The 26,119-nt window shown below is 45.2% G+C and overlaps 1 protein-coding gene across 1 annotated transcript in view; it reads right to left on the reverse strand.

The window, feature by feature from the left end:
- Window positions 1–26,119, reverse strand: part of CACNA2D3 (calcium voltage-gated channel auxiliary subunit alpha2delta 3) — a 781,884-nt gene that overhangs the window by 368,451 nt on the left and 387,314 nt on the right. Inside the window, exons 10-11 of the mRNA XM_057705866.1 lie at window positions 18,265–18,354; window positions 10,239–10,352 (exon numbers count right to left, since the gene is read on the reverse strand). Coding sequence (XP_057561849.1) covers window positions 10,239–10,352; window positions 18,265–18,354 — 204 coding nt within the window. The remainder of the gene's footprint in view (window positions 1–10,238; window positions 10,353–18,264; window positions 18,355–26,119) is intronic.

A 26,119-nucleotide genomic window follows, 5' to 3' on the forward strand; every position in this document is an offset into this window, starting at 1 on the left:
GGGATTTTAACAATGTGAGTGGTTGTCAATCATGGCGACAATGATGATGTCCCATAGGGTAGTCCTCCCATTGTGTGCCCAGCACTGAGCTTGGGAGCACGTCATCTTTAATTCTGAACAACACTACAAGGTATTGATACATGACATTACCTCCATGTTACAGATGGGGGAAACAGATGTGTCAGCATCCAGATACCACCCTCTTTGCATTAGGCAGCACTGCTTCCCTACCCCTGCCTACTCCCCAAGAGCCCTATTCAATAGTCCAAGAGACACAAAAATGCACACAATAAGACCTTGACACGTCAATAGCCTGTAAATGCTGTTGAACTTATTCATCAAGCTTGCAGTTATTGCTGTATGCCAGTTAATAGGCTAATGGGTCTCCACACCAAATTCACTGGGTTCTGTGAGACTGGGGCTGGAGCTCTGCAGGTCACATGTCCACGTTGCCCGCTGTTTCTGGTGAGGCTCTGCCAAAAGAGTCAGTGTGTGTGTAGGGGGATGGCGGCGGATGTGGCTCAAGGATGAAGGAAGGAGAAGGGACTTGCTCCCTCTGAGTACTCCCTGTTGGCCTCCTGGCCCCAGTGCCATCATTCCAGCCAGGCCTCTTCACCCCGGCAGGGGCAGTTCATTCCAGCAGCAGTGAATGAATCCAGTTTGCAGTTTTCCCAACACTCAGAGAATCCATTTCATTGCATCCTCCTCAGCGACCTCCTCAAAAGTCTGAATCCTGGCCCCACAGGACCCTTCTCTGGGTTCAGAGACCCCAGCACCTTTGAGCCAGTATGTCCTCCTCAGAGGTCTGTGTTCCAGCTCTCTGAGTCCTCTCCTCCCAGCTTCTAACTTTTAATAATGACTTTCTCTGCCCCTCCCCTCCCCTGCCCTCCCCCACCAGCCACAGGGGTGGCAGCTTTCTCCTGCAGTTGCTACTGCCTTGATACTCTAGCCTGTTTGCCCTTTATGCTTAATAATTCTTGATACTAAATTCTTTTTGCTAAAATAACTGGTGGATTTCTGTTCCTGATTGGACCCTGCCTGACCCACTGGGAACATAACCCAAGCGACTGGCATTTCTCAGTGGCCCCAGCTTCCCTGAGCAGAGGCGGGTCTATGAGCCACCTATCAAAATGCCAATTCTAGGCCTGGGCCTGCAGAGAATGGAACCCAGGAAACATTTTTAGCAAGTCCCCACAACCGCCCACCCCTCACTTTTCGAGCACAGGTGAGCACAGTCTGAGGAGGAGGATGGTCCAAGATCCCCAGCTTCAGACTGGTGGGCTTGGGGGCCAGTGGCTTAATTCCTCTGAGCCTGAGTTCCCTCACCTGTGACATGAGAGTGGTAATAAAGAGTGGCTACCCATAGGGCAGAGCTGAGAATTAAATAAGGAAAGCAAATAAGGTGTTGACTCTGCAACCAGCACAGGGAGCAGCAAGGGCCTCCCTGAAGAGTAGCTACTGGACAGTCATTTCCAGGAGGATGTGGGGGTTACTTGGGAATGTGCACTGTCCCCCCACCTGTTTTCCGAAGACAGCAGGGTCTGGGTGGAGGCGGAGGCCCCCACGCCGAGCCCACAAAGAAAAACAGCACTGGTGGCAGCGCGGCAGGTGCCCACACAGCTGTTCTGAGCCCCTGACAAGAAGTGCTTTTTCAATGGCTGGCAGCAGGCATGCATCACTAGGCTTTGTTCCCAACTTGTCTCGCCACGTTCTTCTTGCTGGAGTCACAAGATGTCTAATACCAGCAGAAGTAATTAAAAATAAACTGGGAGACAGCGAACCGTTTCGACTCTCCCTCCACCGGCGAGGAGGGCCTGCATGAGCTCTCACACGGTGACTGGAGATGTCTTTTCCTGTCACACCACTGACTGACCACGAGCATTGAATGTTCCTGCTATTTTCCTAAGATGGCTGTAGGATTGATCACCTTTGAGAAAATACAGCAAGGACACAAACTCACCCAAAACTTTCAGACCGAAGGTGACTTCAGTCAGGGAGGGAGAGAGAGGGAGGAAGGAAGGGGACGGAAAAATGTTACCACTAGACTGAGCCCGGAAGAAAAACAGCAGTAAGAGACAGAAGCATCGGGGAACTTTCATAGGAAGTTTAAAAAGTCAACTACCTAGACCGCCATTTACACCTCCACTGAAATTACTTATGATGAGGAGAGCCAGTACCCAAACTGCACGCCCAGCCCAGGCCCAGGCCTCGCAGACTAACTCCCAGACAGTAGCCAGAGAAAGCTTCTGACAACGACCGCTCATGTCTCTCCTCTGCTCGAGAGCCTGCCACGGCTCCCCACTAGCCTGGCAGCACAATCCCAGCTCCTACTGTGTCCATCAAAGGCCGGAGGAGCTGGCCCTGCCTGTCCTACCATTACCCTGCCACCCATGACACTGCCCCAGCCCACCAGGCTCAGCCAGCGGCTCTTTACCCAGCACCTCACACACACCCAACTTCTCCCCATCAGGGCCTTTGAAAACACTGTTCTCTCCACCCTTCCCCACCCAGCTCCTTTCCCTACATGTACTCTGCTTGGAGAGGGCTCCCTTGGCCACCCTATTACTCTGTCTCTGGCCCTTGTTAGTCTCCTTCAGAAGATTTATCATAGTTTCTAATTATTGGTCTTCTCACTTGTTATCTGTGATCTGTTATCTGCTCTCTAAGATCTCTTTGGAGCTGCCACCTCTGCCGCATATTCCTGGGCTCTGGTACAGCAGCCTGGGACACAGAGGGCCTTCATTAAAAATCTATACAATGAATGAATTACTGCCCCCCCCCCATATGTCTACTCCCTGTTATTTCCCCTTTCAAGAGCCCCTGACACCCTCAGCCCCCACCTTGATGTGGTTCTATGGGATGAGGAATGACAGAGCCAGAGTGCAGGTGGGGTGGGAAGAGAATGTCGAGGTCCCTCCTCTATGAGCAGTGGGACTTAACTCCTTTCCCAAGTGGCCTGTGGTCTTGGGAAAATCCCTTCTCCTCTCAACTGGCTCAAAAGGAAAGCCAAAAAAAAGCTGTGTAAAATCATTTGAAAGTCAAAGGGAACAATGCAGTTGAGGAAAAAATAAAGAACAAAAAATTCCTGCCAAATCACTTCAGATTACTTAAGGGTTGCGTTCTTAAAAGCATAAGCCCTCACTCCTCACTCAGCTCAGGAATTCTGCTCTCCAGAGTGGCCCCTGCCCCCAGAAAGATGAGGTGAGAGGGATTCCTGAGCTTTCCAAAACCACCCCAGAGCTACCAAGGCAGAGCTAAGTCTTTTGGCCCCTCCAAAGCCATTAGGACATGGCAGGACTGAGGCTTTAGCTCCCAAATTATGCCAAGGGAGGGAGGTCTGGGGCAAAACTCCCAAGAGAGGCCCTTCTTAGAGATCAATGGGACACCAACTCACACGGATTTCCAACAGTTGCCAAAAGTGCTCCAAAGCCAGGTCCCCAAACCATTCTATGATCAAGGACTTCCCTTTACCCCAAACCAAGAGCTTCTTGTGTCCACCCCTCCTTGCAGCCCCATCAGGCATCTTCCAAGGATCCTGAGTCCTGGCTGTCTCTCAAGGGGCCTCACAGCTACCACCTCCACTTCTGTTCTGCAGGTGATGGAATAATGAAACACATGACACTCAGCTGAAGCAGCACTCACCTGTGAGGTTGCCCCGTGCTTTTAGAAGAGGAGGATCATGCGGGTACACCCGGACAGCCTCATCCTGGGGCTGCACAACTGGCCCTCCTCCTACCCCTGCCTGTGGCCCCCACGAGTTCTGAGATCCCCAAACCTCTGACGCTCTGCACGTTCTCCCACACTTGGGGGTGGGAAGCCCAAGGAAACAAACTCATTGTCCTGATGACAGTGCCCTCAGTATGGACAGCTCTTACTCTGACCTAAGTCCATTTTGTTTTGCTTCTGCCCTAAAGATGTGTGCATCCTGATTAGGGGCACAGTCTGGGCATCCATCTGCTGGGCTGTCATTCCGATTCCACCAAACACTGGTTACGGAACCCTCAGTCCATTATGTAGCCTCTTGCTGCCTCAGTTTCCCTCAATTGCGAAAAGGAGGTAATAACAGTACCTGCTTTACGGGGTTTCTGTGAGAATTAAATACACAAGAAGCATTCAGAATGGCGCCTGACGGTCAGCATTCAATAAGCATTAGTTTTGCTTTATATATTTAAGTGCAGGAAATCAGTTTAAAACATTCTCTTACTGATGGAGATTTGGGGAGGGGGAGTAAACTGGGCATTCTAATCCAACCTGTGTCTCTCATTACAGACCCACATGAAGGACAGATGGCACGGTGACACCTCACAGGTACAGAAGGGTCATTACCCACACTGCACACCCAGGCAGGGTTTCACAGTTTATCTACAGTAGAAGTGAGTTAAGATGTGGTCTGTCTTGTGACAGCTGCAGCCAAATCTCTCTCCCTGAAGAAGAACACAGATCAAAATAAGAGGTAGGAAGCCATGAGTGAGTGGATTGTGACCCCACAGTGACAAGGATTCCAGGAATTCCATTTTATTTGGACTCAGGGAGTCTCTGGTTTCCTGGGTCCTGGCAAAAAGAGAATCTGGTTCTCTCCAGGGTACTCCCTCTGTTGCTCCAGGGAACCGAAAGCTGTGACACTATGCCACATGCCATGTCACCACCAAAACGGGATTCCAGGGGCAGTTACATCTCACATTTATGAAGATCCGACATTCCCAGCACTGGGTGCAGCCCCAGGCTAGGTACCTGCCACTGGCTTTCCTTCTGAACCACCAGATCACCATGCACTGTGCCCCAGCTCTGGGCAGCAATGAAGGAGAAAGCAGGAGCAGGGAAGGACAGAAACCACTCATGACAGAAAAGAAAAGGTCGTGCCACATTTGGGAGAGAGATACCTATAGCATGAAGATAAGTATTTGCCATCAAGTCTCCCATTATGTGGTTTGTCCATTTATTTGAGTAGAAAAAAAGAGATGGAAAGGCAGGGAGAAATCACCACTATCATCTTCTGCTGAATTCAGCCAATGCATAAATTTCTAAGGGCATCGCAATGACTCTCAACTATACACTGGTTGGTCTAAATTTCTCCAAAGATTCTTTTAGATTATGGGTTGGCAACCATATTCTTAAAGGGTCAGAGAATGAATATTTCAGGCTTTGCGAGCCAGATGGTCTCTGTCACAGGTATTCAACTATTCAGCAACAGACAACGTGTAATCAAATAGGTATAACTGTGTTACAATAATACTTTGTTTACAGACAGTAAAATTTTAATGTCATATAATATTCACAAGTCATAAAATAGTGTTCTCCTTTAGTTTTTTTTTTCCCCAATTAAAAATGTAAAAATTCCTAGCTCAAGGACCATCCAAAGCAGGCAGTGGGCCATAGTTTGCAAACCTCTTTTTTAAATCACTAACATCACTTTCTTACCTATCCACTTGGTCTTACACATCAGGGGAGGTAATGATTAATAATTCCGTGACCTTTTTCTTCCTTTTTTTTTTTTTTTTTGTAGTTCACTTGGAAGAGCAACTACATAGATGGCAGGTATAGCCATTTTTCTAATTTAACTGTAGAAACATAGGCAGCTTTATTTCTTGAGCAGATCTTGGAATGAGTCCCTTTCACACTGAGGAGTTCATATTTTATCCCAAGTGTGTAAAGCTGCCATTAAGCCACTAACCAATGGATATTAGGCAAAAGTAAATGGCATCCAATAAATGAATAAATAGCTCTTCATTTCTGTTCCCAGAAATAACATGCTGGCAAGGACAAATTGCATCATGATGTCCCCTTCATAGACTCATAGTTAAATCACCAGTAATGCCTTCCTTCTTCCAACTCATTCTATAATGTTTTATTAAGCAGTTGCCTTGCACAGGCTCTGGTTAGGTAGCATTAAAACATGACACCCATAAGTGTTCCCCTGGCCTGCTCCCCATTTCCTTCTGCTTTCCTTTCTTGGAAACCAACTGCCATACTATAAGGAAGTCCAGGCTACAGCACTGAAGAGAGAGGACTCACAGGGTCACGTGGAGGATTAGACACTGCATGGAGAGACAGCCCTTGTGGAGGAGAACCAAGGCAGCTCCACCAAGCTCACAGATAAACACAGCTTCCTCAGTGACCTCACCTGACACCACGGGGAGCAGAACCAATCACCTAGCTAACTCACAGAATTGTAAGAAATAATAGATTGTTATTTTAAATCACTAAGTTTGGGGATATTTCATAGCATTGCTACCATTAAATGATTCTTTTTCCTTTCTCCCTTCACCTTGCTTCTTCTGATATTGATAGTTTTCTATTGCTGCATAACAAGTGACCACAAATGCAGTGGCTTAAAACAGCACACATTTGTTATCTTACAGTTTCTGTAGGTCAGAAGTCTGGGTATGACTTAGCTGAATCTTCTGTTCATCATCTCATAAAATCAAGGTGTTGACCGGGTTGTGTTTTCATCTGGAGGCTCAACTGGGGAAGAATCTGCCTTCAAGCTCATTCAGACTGTTGACCTTGTGGCTATAAGACTGAGGGCCCAGCTTTTCGCTGGTTGTTGGCTGGAGGCAGGCTGCCCCCAGTTCCTCGCCACATTCTCCAAGCAGCTGCTTACTTCATCAAACCAGCAAGGAGAGTCTCCTGCCCTCAAGGAGTGTCCAATTCCTCTTTTAAGGGTTTTCAATTAAGTAAAGCCCACTCCTGATAATATCCCTTTAATTAGCTAAAAATCAACTGACTTGAGCCTTGATTACATCTGCAAGATTCTCTAACCTTTACCATATTCTATTGGTTAGAAACAAATCAAGGTCCCACCCACACTCAAGGTGAGGAGCTTAAACAGGGTGTAAACACCAGTGGGCAGGAATCACGGGACTACTCTAGGGACTCAACGCCACACCTCTCCGCAGGGACAGGACAGAGTGCATGGTGGTGGGACTGGTCAGAGATTCAGGACTCACCAAACCAAAAAAGAGGAAGAATAGGCTTAGAAGTGATTACAGTCCTGGACATGAAGCTGTATGCTTCCTTCATATTGTTCTGAGTAAGCATGAAATGTAGGGCTCAGGTAAAAACAAGGTGGCATCTGGCTGGAGAAGAAGAGGGAAAGCTTACAGCAGACCTAAGAGAAAGGAACAAATTCCTAGAGGCTGGGTAATCTAGACCATGCCTGTGTGAATCTAGAGCAGTGGTCCAGAACTCTACACCTATGGGTGTGTAAAGCGTTTAAGTGAAGCAGGCTGAGAGGAAATAATGGAGCATGATGGAGGCCATGGCCCAAAGGAGCAGGCATTTGCCATCTAAGGGGGCAGCCATTCCTCACCTCCAGCTGTTTTTTGCCACATGAGAATGTTGACTCCAAAGTGCCATGTGTACTCCTTCATAAAACTAAAACTTAAAAATTTTATATTCTGTCTCCAGATTTTAAAATGATGATCAGTAATTGACAATTTTTTAAACAAAGTATGAGCCAAGAAACACATACCTGTGCACTGAATTTGACTGAAGGAACAGGCCCTTATAAACAGAGGGAAGCAAAAGCGGCAAAGCCTACTGAGTAACCAAACCACATTCCTTGGGCTATTTCTACGGCAGTAGTTCCCAAGTGCAGTTCCCCCACCAGCAGCAGCCACAACCTCTGGGAACTTGTCAGAAATGGGCATTCTCAGGCCCCACCAGCCCTACTGAATCAGAATCTCTGGAGGTGGGGTGAGCAACCTGTGCTGGAACAAGCCCTCCAGATGATTCTCATCCTTGCTCAAGTTTGAGAATCACTGTCTTACAGGAATCAGGTTCTAGCCTTAAGGTCATTTTACTCTCTCCTGAACCATCTCCTGTTTCTATAATCTTGAAGATAGCCAATGACAGTATAACACAACTCTCTGCTAAATATCTAATGTTCAAAATAATACAGAAGGGTGACAGCTTAGACATGACACAGTATCTCACTTTAACACAGCGCCAAATCACATTGGGGTTTCATGCACATTTATGACCTGCACCTTCACAGAGAAGTCATGGAGAAGAGAATGTATATGCATATGAATGTCATGGAACTCTCCAGAATGGAGCAGGAGGGGAGGGATCCTGCTATTAATTTCTAATCATAGATAAAGGCCCTCTTGCTACAGAAAGAAAGTCTGCTTCTGCTTGATAATATTTTATAAGTAGATCAAACTGCTTCATGTAATGTTGAAATCTCCAGCACCCTGGTTCCAATTAATCCAAGAAAGCACTGGCCTGAAGTCAATGTTGTTCCTTTGGAAAGATATGTTGAAATTTGTGTTTCGTGTGAAGTGTTGAATTTGCAGCCTTCATCCTATGCCTCTCCCAGCAAGTAAGGACAGGATGTTTAAATTCCAATATTCCTGGGCTACAGCTATCCATCAAGTATCACCGAGCAAGAGGGATTCATGTGATTCAGCACATCAGTCTCCATGATAATACATTTGGTGCTAATGGAACTGCTTAGTAAAAGTCCCCTTTACTTCCTTCTTTTATTTAAGATGGTCCTAAATAAGAGGGTAAAATATCTTTCAACACGCTGTGAGATGTCATGGTCTCTGTGAACATCTTATTTGACCGTAAAACATCCACGGCCCTACCCATGTTTACTAGTGCTGCGGCCTCCCCACAGGCCCCGCAGTCACTCAGCCACCCCTCAGGGTTGTACATCAGGTAGCCACGTGCCCAGCACTGCGCTGTGTTCTGGGGGCTGCAAGTGTAGCCAGCATGCTCCTCCCTCTGCATCACGTACATTTACCAGGAATTAACTCTGGCCTCTACCTGTCCCTGGAAATCATCACCTGAAATATCTCATTTAAAATCACCTTGTCCAACAGTGAACTTCCACCTTATTCAAGGGTTGGATTCTAAAGTCAGTGCTATTGTGGGAGCTTCATTTAGCCAAACTTATTCCTGGATATCCCTTAGGCAGGGGCCATGCCAAAGTCCCACCTAGTCTCAGCAAGCCCAGCACAGCTAGTTCTCCCTCCAGCTTCAGAAATGATGGCTGTCTCTAAGGTTGAGCAATAGGGGAGGCATCCATTAGGGACCATGTTGTACAAAATATATGTATCTTTAAGCACCAGAATCATGCTTGATGAGGTGAGATGCCTGTGTTATCAGAGACATGTGGGGACCAAGAATGACTGAAAGAATGTAGAAAGACAGCTCATACTGCCTCCAGGGTACATGGTTTTTTGGATACAGCTGAATGCACAGTTGTAATTTGTCTTCTATTTCTTTTTGCCATGGGTGCGGTTAGTTCAATTTTCAGAAATTAAATTTATAGTACAAAGTTGAAGAATCAGAGCTGACTCGGTCTAGACAGTCTCAGGCCCCTACAGAGACAGTCAGAGTAATTCCACTGGCACGCAGGATAGGAATGCACCTCTGTGATACCCCCAGAATATCACCCTCTCTGACGCACCTCTTTTTCTTGCTCAAATTTCACCATTTAGTTGAGATAGTGATCACCCAACTGCCAATCTGCTGATTGGTGTCCACCTAAGGAACTTATTAAAAACATGGACTCCTGGGCCACGTCCTCAGAGATTTTGATTCTGTAAGTGTGCAATGGGATCCACAATTTAAAAGATCTCCATAGGGAATTCAAACTGGCTGATAACTTGAGAGACCTCTGGGTTAAGGCACTCAAAAGACACCAAAAACATTGATATCTGTCACTGATACCCTAACATATGGGTTTATCAGATAAATAAATGTCAACCTGGAAACCAAAGAAAGAATTCAAATAGAGAACGGACAAGCTTTGACAAGAGTGAGGAACAGCCCCAGGGAATGGACAGCAGATTCTCGATGGTAATGGGGGCACAGGAAGGAACTACAGGAACATGGAAACATAAAGGAGATGGCTACAAGGCCACCAGGGCTGCCTTCACCATTCTATACATGCTGGGTCCATCAGCAGCTGTGGCTCCGTGAAAAATAAAAACAAAGAGAAGCACTGTCCATTAAGGACAAAGCACACATCACAGTGAATCTTTTCACCGAACACACTGAACATATCTTCATGGGTTTCTTCTCCCTTCCAAAGACGTTTCATTTTGAAAATAAGGAAAGCCATAGTATTCGGTTTTGGTCAACCAGAAAACACAAGGCGAAGAAACCATAGTCATTATGAGATTAGGTCTACATGGGGCACTTATCCATGGACAATCTGGAAGTTACAATACAGTATAGATTCTTCACAGATGGCACTGTTGTGAATGCCATCAACTTCAACTTACCTTTCGATCTGGCCAATTGTATTTTGCAAAGATAGCATCATAGGTGTCCACTGCCCCATCGGTGATAAGCATAATGGCCTGGCTGCAGATGCTTCCTTGTCCGGTGTGGTTGAACTGTGGAAAGAAATAAGTTCAAACTGAGAAACACATCAGAGGGCTCTGTATAACCACGAGAGTTCAGAAGTATGAGATCTTGGGCATAGAAAGCCGCTTAAATTGAGAGCTCATTCTGCATCACCAAAAAGAACCTATGGGGTAAGCCTGTCCCCACTTACAGATTTCCATATTTGCTCTGAAAAATTGGAACTAAATACAAACCACAGAAGAGATTTCCTAAAAACACACACAAGGTAGGAAGTGAGATTCTAGGACAGTTAACCTCTCATCTTCAAGCATGGATATTGCTTCAGAATACAAGCCCACAGGAATTGGCACAACAACCTTTTAGAAACACATCTATGGGCAGCAGAACATGTGACAGGTAACATCTCTTTAAGAATCTAAATGAATCTAGCTTGAATGAATCTGATGGATACAGACTCTGCTATGTAATAAAAGCAAGGAGGTTTTATACACATAGAGAATAAAGTCAAGAACACGGCAATTCAGACTACACTGTAAGTACCCCTTTTTTAGGGTTCGTTTTTAGCATGTAACATTATATATTTGTTTATGTATGTTAGCATGTATAACATGCTTAAATTCCAAGATTGTACCCACTGGGGTACAATACTCTAAATTTCAACTTTCCGTTTTACACAGCATTTCAAAAGCACCCAGCCTTTGTGAGTGGTAGCTTGGGTGACCAGACTATGGTTGTCAGAGATTCCTGTCCTTCCCTTGAAACAGGGGTGAAGAATAATGAATGCTAGTAATGCTACAATTCAAAGCAATGTCCTTTAAAAACCCTATGATTACATGACAATGGGGAACACACAAAAAGACTTTAGCCTTCAGTTGTGAAAACTCCCACCATTACAATCTGTGAAATCTATTCATTTATTCTAAAATTATTTTCTAAGTGCCCACACAGCGCTACGGATGAAACATACAAAAATCTCTTCCCTTGTGTACTTTATGTTCTATTTCATGAGATACCAAAGTAAATAAGTAAATTATGTTGTATGTTTGATAATGGTGATGCTAAGTTTAAAAAAAATAGCAAGAAGGGGGATAGAAAATGCAGAGGGGAACTTTAGAAAAAATAGTCCAGGGAGACCTCAGTGAGAGGGTGACATGTGAGTAATATCTGAAGGAGGTGAGCATCTGGGGCAAGGGCCTTTCAGAGAGGGCAAAGAGCAGGTGCAAAGGCATGGAGTGACAATGCACAGGCACGTTCGATCCAGCGACCATCACATGGGGGGAGGATGCAGGCTGCACGTGGATGTGCTGCTGGCTCCTGGTGAACCAGAACTAATAAAGCACTCACACTGACGTGTAACGCCCAGTCTCCAGGAACTTAGAATTCTAATGTGGAGTCTGAAGTTGTGGTAACTTGAGAGAAGACTGGATGGATGGATGGGTAGATGAATGGATGTATGTATGGATGGATGGGTGGATACAATGAATTGCCTCATGGCCATATTAGGACAAAGCAAAACCAACTCAAAACATGCATGCCATACCATAGTAGAGTGGAAAATACTCAATCCTATCTCAGCCCCACAACCGGTGCCTAGGATAAGTTCTCTTTTCAGAATATCCTTTTCTTTATTTCTAAGCTGGGAATAACATGTTTATATGGTTTTTACAACACAGGTTATATGTCCATTATATGCTGGGCTACAAGTATGAACCTACTTAATCTTTACTAGCCTCTGAGGTAAGTACTATCATTAACCCGTTTGACAAGTGAGGAACAGAGGCACAGAGAGATTAGCTAACTTGCTCAAGATCGCACAGCTACTATCTATCATAGCTGAGATTTGAACCTAGGCAGTCCAGTTCCAGAATCTACTCCCAGATTCGGTACATTCTACCTATGGCCTCCCAATAATGAGATAACATTCCTCAATCAAATGACTCCACAAATGTTCATTTCCTTCCCCTGCTCTTCCTCCCTCTATCTTTCCCAGTGTTCCAGGGTCACATGGCAGTCACCAAGGCCACTACCCTGAGAGTAAGTGCCCCTTAAATTCTGTGCCCTTGGAATGTGCCTCACTTTAGCCCTGGCCCTGGCAACCATTCCTGCAACTCAGACTGGACAGGTTGCCCTTAAATTAATGAGCAGACAAGGCCCATGATACAGTATCATTAGGTACAAATAACTGAGAACTACCTGAGAACTAAGGCCATCGGACCACAAAGCTTTCCACATAACTCCTATTCTGCTGTCTTTATTGATATAACTTACTATTCTAGAAAACTCTTGCTCAGGAAGATGAAAATTGCAAATAACTTTATTGCTTATTCTAAGAACTTCCTGAAAGACCCACCAACTCTTCAACAGAAAACATCAAAGGACAATTTATACCCTAAAACTCTTTGAACCCCTGACCTCAAAATCTTCCCCTTGCTGCATCTACCAATCCTAAACTATAATTTAGGATTCATACCCAGACTTAATAAAGCTGCTTCCCTCTCCTCTACCCTGAAGACCCACCTTCAACTAGACTTGCATAGTCTCAATAAATGACTTTGTCCTTTCTACTCTGAGATGCTACTAAGATTCTACCATCATAGTGCAATAAGAAAAAAACAGTTTTGCAGCCTTGTCTTATCAACAGGTTATTCTGGAGATGTTTTGGAGAGCCTGAAATTCAACACTGCCTTCATGTCATTGGATAAACCCAGTGACATGCCACTGAATACAAGTGATGTATGCATTTTGTCACAGAGGCTGCAGAAGGGAAAAAATTCAGGACAACTTGAGACTGTTGTTCATGTAACTCATTTGAAAACATCCTGGAAAAACTCTCCCAGACAAAAGGCAAGAAAGAGAGGGAAATAAAGATATATGAATACTGCAGACTGGAAGAAGGGGCTACCCAGTGCTGTTGGTTTAAAATCATTACTTTCCTCTGTGGCTGAGTCCCTGGTTTTCTCTACAGCAATCTGCAGTTGGAGAATTTTGAAGAATGCAATTAAATTCAAATGCTTTGATGAGTAATATCTCTTCTCTTCATATTTGTCTAGAACTTTTTTTATTGAATAGCGAGAGTGATGAAAGTGTTTTCCATAATAATAACAATGACAAGGGCCTGATGATGAACTACAATTAGCTCAGTGATTCATCAGTTAGCAGCGAAAATTTCAATGCATCCTGACATTTAGAGCATTTGGTTGTGATTAACAGTCTTTGAAATGTCACCGAATTTTATTTAATTGGCTAAGAAAAATTTTTTAAAGGTAATCACTGCAAAGATCGTATTCATCGCCAAAAAAGATAATTGCAGTTGTCACATGACAAGGTAGATGCTAACTACTGTAGCAAACCAGCTCTGTGTTCTTAAGGAATCTGATGAATGCAGCAGAGATCAATAGCAAGAAGGGTCTTAGAAGTTTATTTGAATGCTCCTTTCAAAGCCATTTGTACAACAACTGCAAGCCTTTAAGTCATCTGAGCAAATAAGTGAAACTGAAATGCAGATAATTGCAAAACAGAATTAACTTCATTTAGTTATAGTAACCTCTGAACCATTCTAAGCTCTAACCACAATTATCATTTCAATTGTGTGTGTGTGTGTGTGTGTGTGTGTGTAAGAGAAAGAGACAGAGAGAGAGAATGTGTGTTTGTGTATTCAAGAAGTAGCTTTTTATTTCATACTGACTTGCAAAGGCAGGCATAATACACAGGAAGAGAATTATATCACTAAAGGTCATATTGATGAAGTGGAAAATAGCTAAAGCTTCACTTTCATGGGAGATTAACCATCTCTGTGTTTTTCAAAGTGTTTGGCTATTTAAAAGCCCAATGGCAAGAGATGAGATGGAAATGTTTCTCTCTCTGGGATAAATGTGCACTCAAAAGAATATGGTGCCAACTGTCAACAAATCTCAAGCAGGGACATTTTGCAACATTTTTGTTCCTTCCATTTCTTGCTTTCTGGAATTTACACTCGACCCCTCAGACTTTCTAACTGTCCAGACCCCATGGCGTTTTACAGGTGAAGGTAGAGCAAGCAGGTGTGTGGAAGGTTTCCCTGGTTCAAAAATACTTCTCTCAGTAGGATTCAAGGAAAAAAAACCACCACGTGTTGGTCATTTCTCTGGCTCTTAGAGATGTTGGGAGTGCAATACACCCTCTTAAAGGATAAAAAGATATTATGCCTGAAGGTGTGCTTGGTGAGCTGTGACTTCTATAAGATTCTAACCTGAGGTTGTTATATGATGTAAAGATTTCCTGGGTTAATAAGTTTGAGTACTGGTATAGATACACTTTAAAAGGTCGGTTCACTGTGGGACTTCTAAGGCCTCTAGTAGCACAAGTGTATTATGAGTCTCCAAAAGAAGGATGCATCATGTACCTTGACCAGAACACCTATGTCAGAGCTTTGTGGCAGACCAGCACTCCACTGTGCAGGCTGGCTTAGGAGTGTCTTAAAACAAAATGGATAAGTCAAAGAGATGGAGAGAGAAAAGGTACCAGGGCAAGGAAAAGAAGAGAAAGGAAGATGAAGGGAAGCAGATGTTCCTCAGGATTTGAGCAGGGAGTAGGACCAAAGCATCAAGAGTGTGAGCTGCTTCTAGAAACCACAGGCAGCCTGGCAAAAGTTGAGGCTGCCTAATGTCTCTGTGGTCACGGAGATGGCACTTCCCATCCAACCCAGTACTGCTGAAAGGGAGCCGGACGCCACTTCCTTATGCTGAATCCTCAATCCCCATCCAGCAGGGCCAGCTTCATGACATGTGATGTGCACAGCTGTACAGGGCCCCACACTTGGTTGAACACTCTGCTGTCACTCTCCTAAAATTCTTATTAACTTTTTAACAAGGGGCAGGCATTTTCATTTTGCACTGGGCTTCACAAATTAAGTGGCCAGTGCTGGGTCTATTCCTATCCCCATTTTACAGATGAGGAAAATAAAGGTAAAACTGAGCAGAGTTTTCTCAAGGTCATACAGCAAGCTCTGACTGAGTCAGGCTTCTCAGCTCAGCCTCCCTGACTCCAGAAGCCACAAACTTAAACAGAAGAAACATCTCCTAACACTTTACTCCTTCACCACTTCTGCCAAAGAGCAGGACAACAGAAATCTGCAGGGCATATTTCCAAGCAAGGGACTCCCCAGCTAAGAGTAGGCTCCCCCTGCACTAGACACCAGGTTTTTGAAATAAAGAGAACCAGTCTCCCAAATGTGGTAGGTCTTTTCAATATCACCCCCTAGAAAAAGCCTGCTGAGATACAGAGCTCGGCATCTCTCAGGCCTGAGAACGTGCCTAGCCAGGGTTCAAAGCAGAATTTAAAGATGTAGCTTGGTCCTTGGCTCTGGTCAGTTATGTTTATTGACTATTAATATGGTGTTAATAGGTATATGCTGTCCCAAACACCAAGTTGTACATAAATGCTAATTATCTGTACCAACAGCCCCTTGGAGTGAGGTGAGAGGGAAGGGCCTCTGATTTATATGAAGGAAGCTGAAATGATACCCTCCCTCCTTATTTTTCTCTCCTCTGCAGTTGTGTGCAATACTGGCTCAGGACTGAGATGTAAATGGCCTTCTGTGTGCCAGCAGATATTATTGCAAAAAAAAGTCTAGAATTAGGACCTACCCTTGGCTTGAGAGGCCACTGTAGCTGAATGGGAAAAACTCAAGTTATGGAGTCAGGCATAACTGACCGCCAAACAAGTACAGTGCTGGGTGAATGCCCATCTGGAAACTGAGGGCAGGCAGTCACAGAGCTACCTGGAGGAGAGGTCTCTGAGACTCCAGCTGGTCTCCCAGCTCTTGCAACACCTCAACATATCTGTCACCCCGTTTTTTAGTACTTGTTTGCTCTCAGCTCCACGCCCTGTGTTTTTACTGAAAACCACATTTCCCAGGCTCTCCAACAGTTTTGATAAGTTTCACCTTAAGGAGAATACTGAAAGACTCAAGGGAGAAGCCAAGGTATTTCTAAGCCATTTGTCCCTTTCTCTCTGCTTTGGGGGCCAGGGCATTTTCCAGCAATGGTAGCCTCTCCTCCAAGGCACTAGCTTCCACAGGACAGGCGCTTCCCCCCAGGATTCCAGCTTGTGTTAGGAAGCCCCCTCCATGGCTTTATTCCCAGCGGGACAGCCACAGTGAGGAGGCTCTGGTGGCATCCCTCCCTCTTGTCCTTACTGCCCTAGAGGGGCGCTGCCTCCTGCTGATGTTAACCCATGGATTTTTGCATTCTCCGTCTGATTTCTCAGCTTTTCCATCCCCCGGAAAACCAATTTGCTGAGTTCGACTCCTGCTGTTTGAAATACCTAGGGTGCTTTCCATTTTTCTGCTTTTTAACACCTTGACTGCTACCTCCCTTGTCCAAAGCCACCATTATATGTCACTCAGATAATGGCCTTCCTGCTAGTGTCCTTGTTTATCAATACAGCAGCCTGCTGATGCTGTTAAAATCCAAGTTGGATTGTGCTATTCTCTGCCCAGACTCCAATGACTTTCCATCCCGCGCAGAGCAAGAGCCAAAGTCCTCACCAGTGTCTATTAGGCTCCACATGATCCTGCTACCTCCATGGTCTCATTTCCTAGTGCACTCTTTCTTCCCCACTTTGCTCTTGTCACACCGATCTCTTTTCTGTATTATAAGTATGCCAAACATCCCTGCCTCAGGGCCTTTGCATTTGCTGTTCCTCTTGTTGGAAACTTCTTCCTCAAGATATCCACATGGCTGCTCCTTCATTTCCTTCAGGTCTGTACTCCAACAGCACCTAATAAGAGAGCTCTTCCCTGACCTCACTATGTAAAGGAGCAAGTCCTTATCATGCTGAAACAGTGGTGCTATTGTTCTCCATAAGACTGAGTATGTTTCTTCATATGTTTCTTCCCATTAGAACTGGGGTCAGCAAACTTCTTTTGTAAAGGGCCACATAGTAAATGTTTTAGGTTTTACAGGCCATACGGTATCTATTGAAACTAATCAACTCTGCCATTGTCGTACAAGAATAGCCATAGACTACGTAATCAGGTGGGTATGGCTGTGCTCCAATAAGACATTATTTACAAAAACAAGACGCAGGCTGATTTGTCTCATGGGCCATAGTTTGCTGACCTTGTCACTAGGATGTTAGGTCCATTAAGGCAACCACTTTGTTCTGTTCACTGGTGTATTAGTCCCAGTGTTTGACACTAAAATGCATGCAACACATAGTAGTTAAATAAATGACAGAGAACCTGCATTAGTAAAGATGGTCATTTCTTTTCCTACTGCCCTCCCAGAGTAAAAAGAACACAAAAGTCACATGTTGTTCTAGCTTAACACAATTGCAGTAAAGGGCCAGAATCACCATCTCAAGCTTTCCCAACATATTTCGCAGGATGTTAACAGGTGCTACGTGAAAAAAGGATTCTTTGTTCCAAGAAGTGGGAGAAGCAGCAGGTGAAGCAGGATTCCTTTTTGCAGTACTATTGGAGCCTTGAGTGTGCACTGCATTTGTGAATCTCCTGGGGGCTAGAGGGAGGGATAGGTAGAGCTTGTAGCACTCCCTAAACACACCACACAGAGAAGCCCTTCTCCCTTTGAACACCACCACAGGCAAGGATTCAGTGTGACATACAATAAAAAGTGAGTCTACTCCATGAAGAAATTGAGAGTTTTCCAGGTGAAGAGAAATCTGCATTAGATGGTGCTCTAGTGTTGAGATGCTGATGGCCCCAGAGTCAATGAGTGTGGCAGGGGAGTTCCCTGACCAGACTGCACCACCAGTTCTGCCCAGCAGGGGGCTGGACCTGGCCTTCACGGATGACTCAAATGGCCAGTCTCACCCTCCCATTCCATGCCTGTGGATACTGCTGGGTGACAGCCAGGTCTAACAATCATGCTGGCCCACAACTTTTAAAAAATCCCATCTATTCTCCTGGAGAAGAGGAAGGCAAATCAAAGAGGAGCTTACATCACTGAGAATGTTGAAGGCCTCATTCAGAGCTATATCCAGCATTCCTATTCCTTTGGCAAAAAGTTTGTCCAGATGCTCCCTGAAGTGCTGAAACAACAAAGCAAAGAATCCATTAGCATCTGTCCTGTTATATGAAACACCAACCTTGAATGAACAAGTACATGCCAAGGCAAAACCAATGATTCTCAGACCCAAATGGTCACAATTTGGGTTTTGCCTTCCAAATTGAAAACATAAGAACTTATTCAATATAAAATTTACCTTCCATATGTTTTTTTTTTTTTTTAGCTTTGATTAAATTTTGGGGGAAAAGAAGTTCAGATTTTGGTGAAAAGTATGTAATTTGTTGAAAGTTCCTGCTTTCCTCTTGTTTCATCTCCCGTGACCTGCCACTCTTCCACTCTCTATTTTCCTACTCTTGATCATTTTTAAGACTCCATGCATGCTCTCTCTCCACTGGGAACACAGTCTCCATCCACTTTCTGCCCTCCCTTCCTCATCGTGATGGTATCTCTTACCTACTTTGGGGGTCTCGGTTTGGATATTACCATATCCTGCCCCAGGAAGGCTTCCCAGAACACCCACTTCTGAGAGCTTGAAATGCTTCCTTGTAAGGCCAGGCTGCCACACCAGGCTCAGATCCACTGTGCACTTAGCACTCCAGGTATGTAATTACCTGATTAGATTCTGTCCCCACTCAAGACCAATGTTCCTAAGACAGGGCACGTCTGGTTGTCTACTGTCCCCCACAACTACCTCGTTTCCGATACACAGAAGGTGCTCAAAAGCCACCTCCAAAGAGCCAAAGAGCGAGGCTACAGACTGGATCACATAAGAACTGTAACTATGGAAGGGAGATCCAGGCTACAAATACAGAGGCTTTGAGGAACAGGCAGATGGAAGGAGCCTCTTCAGGAGCAGCCCCAGGCCCTCCTGCTGTGTCAGTTCCACAGAAGCCCAGCATTAGCTGGAAAGTAAAGGGGACAAAGAAAATGACTGTGAAACCTAAACATTTCTGCTTCCCAACAAAGAGGCAAGAGCAGATCCAGGCACACATCCAGATACATGGGAATGTACATGATGACCACTGGCCCAAAGCCCATGTCCACAGCAGCACAGCACCTGGTATCACTTTCCAACTGACCCATTCCAAAACTATTTCTTTTCTATTGAAATGAATTATTCTCTTCCCAAAGGCATCCACACCTTTGTCTGCTGGGAAAATGGCTGGAGAAGTCACTAGGAGGGAGAGGGGCAAGAGGGGTGGGTTAGTGGTAAAGGTTTGCAGTGACTTCCTGGTCTAGGAGTGGCTTCCTTTCTCCTGTGGTGCCTGAGACCCAACAGTACTCCAAGTACACCATCAGCATTCATATGGTGACACCCACTCATAATGTGTCTGCCTTAGGACTCCGAAAGTGATCAAAGCAGCATAGAGACTGATCCTAGGACATGACTGATGGTTCTAAGATGCTGTTTTGCCTGGGGCTTCTGGTCATTAGGATGGGCTGCAGGTTCACTGGCAAACTGGACTGGAAAGCTTGAGTGGGCTCCTTAGGGTGATCAGCTTTAACGACATCCAAGCCTAACATGAATCAAGGCTGGATGTGAAGTTGGTAAATCACCCTGGAGATACCCATACCACCCACAAGACATCTTCCCTGGTCTGCCCCTCCCAGCAACCATGCTCTCACACTTACTAGAGCAGCCCTGGTTCCGGAAGCCTACTCTGTGTTAGGTCCTTAACAAACACCATTTAACTGGGTCCTCACAACAGCCCTGTGAGCTTCCATCATCCCACTCTGCAGATGGTAAGACTGAGGTCCAGTACTATAACTAAATTCACATACCTCCAAGCTGCCTGGCCCAGGTTCTACCCAAGTCAGCTTCAGATGCTCTAATGCCCTCCTTCTTTCCACTGCTCCCCACCTCCTTTTTTTTTTTGGGCAGAAGCAGGGGGTGGGGGGATAACCTGAATGCCAGGCACTGGCTATGAACTTGACATAGACCTGGCCAGTTTGTCTCCAGTATGCTTGCTCTTAATCTCTGCACTTGGGCTACAGCTGAGTCTACAGGTGATTACCAAGTAGCATGCTGAGGGCCAGGGAACCAGGCAAACCACACAGCCAGGAACCAAGTTTCCTACTTCTCTGTTCTTCCTACTTGATGTCTGAGGCCCCGCAGGATGCCGATCTGAGCACTCGGCATGTCCTCCCTCCATGAGCACTCAGTGGCAAACCCAAGAAGTTGACTGAATCTGAGGAAGCCCATGTGTCCCACTGCAGGTGGCAAGGGGTATCATAGCTAATCAGTATGCCTTCTCCAAGAACCTCCACCCTTGGAAACCTGACTTGTGGGTGAGTGGTGACTACCAAGAGGACTTAGGCTTGGTGAGCATCACCCCACAGTGGCCCCAGCACATCCTACAGGACACAGAGCAGGATGACAAGCCCATCACGCAGCCTGCAGAGAGTCTGGTCTTTAACTGACCCCAGGTTCACACTGCAGTGGCCAGGCTCTGCCTTGACAAGTTCATTCTATTCATCTGATGTCATTTCTGTCAACTGCATTTAATTGTGCTCAGTCACACAAGTTTACACAGTATTTTTTTTAATAACACAGCAATTTTTCTTTTAATCCATGTGTAGCTGCATGTCATGTGCAGAACAATGCTTCAGGCAATGGTTGCTTTTATTGTTGGACACTTAGAATAAAATGCAATAACATGTCATGGAATTCCCCTCAATTTGCTATTATAACAAGGTCAATTGTGATTCTGTTTCTTCCTGGTAGAAACTGGGTTCATATATGAGATAGAAAAAACATTTCCTCAAGTTAAAGGTTTCCAAAGATGTCACAGATGAAGGATTCTTTCTTTATTTCTTCCTCCCTGTCCTCTCCCTCAGGTCCAAACTCCCTTTCCTCCTACCCCACAACCTAAACCAACTCAATTTCACCATCCCAGTCTTCCAGGCTTTGCATTTAACCCTCAGCCCAGCTCTCCTCCAAACTGAGGACTGGGGCTCTTGCCTTCCAGAGCACAATCTCCCGCAATATGACCTCCACTAAAAGCTGCTCTGTCCATTATGGTAGCTATGAGCTACATGTAGTTATTTACATTAAATTTAATTAAAATTACCTAAAATTAAAAACTCTGTTCCCTGATCACACAAGCCACATTTCAAGTGCTCAACAGCCCCATGTGACCAGTGGTGACTGCACTGGACTATGAATATTAAAGAATATCTCCATCACCACACAAAGTTATACTGGATAATACTGACCTGGAGATACAAGGGCTAGACTGGCCCTTCCTCCTTACCAAGCCATCGATTAATGGTGAGTCAAAGAAAACTCTAAGGCCAGTGGCTATGTGTGATTTTGCCTGTCTAGCATTATTTCCCCTTCTTCTGACTTTCCTTCTTCCCCACTACCCCATAATTTTTATGAATTGAATGAGGCTAACACCTCTCTCTTTCCTTCCCAGATCAAGGGGTGGGCCCTTCAATCAGCCCTGTCTAATCTGTAAATTCCATCCCATTGGTCACAGTTGGGCTTCTACTAAAATAGGAGGAAGAAGACTCTCTCTCCATTGAGATTACTGAGAGGTCAGGGAGGCAAGCTGGTGCTGCCAGCAACCCTGAAGCCACTGTACAGGAGGAGCTCATCTGAATAAAGGTAACGGCCAAGGAGAACAGAGCCCACAATGGAGGGGGGCAAGATAGAGCCACGACAGCATGGTTTGAGCCCCTAGATCCAGCCATGCTTAGTTTTCTCAGGTAAGTGAGCCAATAAATTTGCTTCTTTTGCCTGAATAGATTTAGCTGTATTTGGGCCACTCAGTCCAAAGGACCTTGATGGCCACGCCCATCACAATAACCCATGCTAAGACAATACCTCCCCAGAGACCCCCCTGCATTACAATGCTCCTTCTCATCTCATCTATGCCTCCACCTCCCCTTCTTAATCACTGTTAGTGCATTGCCTGGTTTGCACATTGAGTGTCCAGGCTCAGACAGAGACAGGCACTTCACACGCAGCACACTCGTGGTGCACATAGATAGAACGGCCATAGCTTTTGCTCCCCATGGCCTGGAATAATCTGCTGAAAATGAACTCTAATTGTGTGTACTCCAAAAGTAGTGTTTGAAAGGGAAAGAAGGGGCCTGGCTAACTAACCTGCAGACTCCTTATCAATACAGATTTTTTTTTTTCTATTCTCAGGTGTGGCTGCTTACCAAAGATCAAAACTTTATATTTAATGCAATCATATTATACTTGTATGTTAGCAACTGGTATATAGACCCCATGGACTTTGCAAAAATAAAACTGAACTAGGATTCAGGAGACTGAGTCCTAGTTCTGGTTAGAGCACTTACCACCTATGACACACCGAAGCAAGCAGCTTTGGCTCTCAGGCCTCAGTTCTGCTCCCTATGAAATGGAGATGGGTAAGTTTCTGTGTATTGGGTAGAAAAGTGAGAACATCAGTGCCTTAGAGCAGCATGCAGGAGCCAGGTGGCTTGAATTCCAATTCCCAATCTGCCACTCGCCCTCTCTATAAGCCTTAGTAAGATACTTCCTTAATCTATGCCTTCTTTTCCCTCCTAATGCAAGAGGTATCAAGCTGATCTCTCACTACTATTACAGGAAAAAAGAAGCCATCTGAAATAACTGTGATGACAGAAACATGTGACACTATTTTAATTTCATATTTGCTAAAAGAAATATTTGAAAAAAAATCCTACAAAACTTTACACCTTAAGCATCTATGCCAACTTCCTGGTTTGCAACTTTACAATCTAACCCACCTTGAAAAATGACTGATATCACCCTTTAAGGGCCAGGTTTTATTCAGTGGACAGATGCATGGTTGATTTTACTGACACCAAGGCCTGAGTGTCTTCCAGAGCAAGCTACCGAAGGATAGGTTCAAAATTAGCCGAGCCAGGAAAACAGTCCTCAACAACTATGTGCCTGAAGGTGGCCAGTTTCCATTATTTTTCTAAAGTAAACAATTTGTTGGGAATGGTGACAGTTCTATTTTATTATTAAACTTCAATAATGGAGGAGGAGGGTGGCTTTTTATCTTTGCTTCAGGCACTCATGCAGCATATGCTGCTGCCTGGGAGAAGGCCTCGCTTCCAAAGCAATTAGTGCAGCTTAACGCCTGGGGAGATGAACCAGCACGAGTGCCATGGCTGCCTCTGCCCAGATGCCAGCAGGCACAGCGAGGCCGCTTATCTCTGTGAAACAGTCACAACATCCAGGCCAGCGGAGGGTCCTGGTGAAACAACCCTCTCCCTCCACCAGCGTTTGATTTAGTTGAATCAATACTGATAACTCTCTCTGTGGTAATAGCAATCATGTTTCTTCCTATGTAATTATAATGAATGTTTGAGTCCTCCCAATTAAAAGCAGGCGATTAATATAAAAAGTGGACATCAGGAGACAAAACAATCCCTCAGCCACACAGTCGTTCAGAGCCGGTGGTCCTGGCTGGGGTTACTTGCGGGAAAGGCTAACAGCCACCTATCAATGATGCCTGTTCAGGTCACTTGAGCCTAGCAGACCCAAATTTTGTGCCCATTGCATCTGGACAAGGGTTGCTGCAGCCATGGGAAGGCTTTCAGAAATTGCCTCACCCAATTCCTCCAATGGCGGCCAGCACTGGTCAGATGACAACTGCGTGCTGGGCACTGGGTACTTTTCATCCATCACCTCACTTGATCCTCCTAAACACCCCTAAAAGGTACTACTAGGTTCCTATTTTACACATAGGCAAATGGAGACTTAGAATGGAGAAAGACTAGCCCAGGATGGCAGAGCAAGTATGAGGAAGGTGGGTTTCAAAGTATAGAGTCCCATATCTAAACCCATATGCAATCGGCCCCTCCCAACACAGAGGGTGCAGCTCTCGGCATTCCCGACAAGAGGCAGCACCCAGAGCCCTAGGGACCTCACGCAGGGCTGCTTTCATGGGCACATGACATGCACAGCCACACAGGGCCCCACGCTCAAAGGGCCTGTGCTTGATTTAATGCTACACCGTCACTGCCTTGAAATTCTTAATTTTACTGCTGAATCTATGTTTTTTGATGAGATCCAATGGAACAAGATTGTGCATGTGAGCAAAGGAGATATGGGAAGGGTGCAGATCCCTGTTCCTTGCGGCCTGGGTCACACCTAGCATCTGGCAGTGCCCAGGGAGTGCAGAATTCTGATGGACAGCTACAGAGCAGGTGTTCATCAAACGTGCTTGGCTTTGTGAGGTTACTCTGTATTGTGGTCACCAGGTGACAAACTAAAGTTAAGGAGCTAAAGGTAAAAGTGCCCTGTGGAAGCTCTCCAATCTTCAGCTCTATTGGTAACAGACATGGTACCACTTGCCTTCTCCTAAAATAGGGATACTGCTCACATCAATATAAAATCAGCCTGAATAGAGGAGCAGTGTCTCAGTGATCATGCCTGTCTCATCCTGATGTCAAACTCCTCATGGAAATTTCCAAATTCACCTTCATACATCTCAATGGTCCTATCACCAATGAGCTCCAAACCCAAACTGCAGGAGCACGTTTGTCAGAGACCCAGAAGGCCTCCATACCTGTCTTCCAACCCGATACTAGGCCACAAGATGATTTCATATAAATATGAACTCTTCAACATGATATAATTCCTCCTGGTAACAAACCCTCCTTCACCTCCAGCCCTGGGGTAATTCTCCCATGCTCCAGTAGAGTCTGAGAAATCCCCTGGCTGAATTTTACACCATCTTTTGGGCACGTATGTCACAGACCTAGGGCATGAGTGCTCAGGTCAAGGCTTGTGTAGAGAAAACACCCAATAAATATTGTGGTCATCACTATTACCTTCTCCTCTGTCTTGGGCATGCTCTTTCCACTAGGCCTCAAACCATACCCTGGACCACCTATTTTCTAGAAATCCTTTTCTCTAACTCTTTAGGGGCACACTGTGATTTTTTTCCCCTGGGGTAAAGCTACCATTTGTTTCTTATCTCCTTATTATGTGTGCTCCCCCTCTATGTGCTGTACAGAAAAGCACTTGCACACGTCTTGTGACACGACACCACTACCTCAAAGTGAATCAGACTGTCATTAGATTCCAGTGGGGAAGGCAGGCCATGAGATGGTGTTTCTCAAACGTGAAAACACAATGGTCCAAGAAAGCTGGTATTAAAGAGGCTGGTCCAGATGTTTGCAATTTGGGGGAGAAAGTACAGACCTGATAGAACTGTGTCTGAGTCAGTCCTCCTTTCTCCTTAATGCTGTATGTTACAAATTGAAGTGTCTGAAGGTAGCAGCTGTTTAATGCTAGTGCCAAATTAGAGACAAGATAGATCTCCTGGTTGTGAACAATGAGTATTAATTCATACCAGGTAATCAGTTGAGCTACAACCTCATTTCAATGGCAGAAGCACTAACTATCCCATGTAAGATGATGATGGTGAGCCCAGAACTGGTGATTCTCTGTGATCTGTCAATATCTCATGTGGAACCAGTGCCTCCACGGAAGCTGGGCACAGCAGGGCAAGGCAGGGTCCAGGAGGACTCCCTGCCTTATCTCAGCAGTTCATCACCCTCCTTGTGAGGCCTCTGAGGGAGCCAGCTCTGAGAACCTTCCAGAGACTGAGGAGGTCCACAGTCCAAATGCTACCTGGACAGAAGTGCCTGTTTTGTGTCTCGCCTGGCGAGATGCCATGTGTGTAAACAGGCAGGCCTCACCCTTCACATCTTTTTGACATTTGTGAAGGTCCAAGTTCATCCTTCATAAACTTTATAAAAACCTTCATTTGACTCAAGTTTGTTTCTTGGAGGAGGGAGGCTTTCATCAGCTG

The sequence above is a fragment of the Hippopotamus amphibius genome, chromosome 13 (genome assembly GCF_030028045.1).
Source record: "Hippopotamus amphibius kiboko isolate mHipAmp2 chromosome 13, mHipAmp2.hap2, whole genome shotgun sequence".
Lineage (NCBI taxonomy): Eukaryota > Metazoa > Chordata > Mammalia > Artiodactyla > Hippopotamidae > Hippopotamus > Hippopotamus amphibius.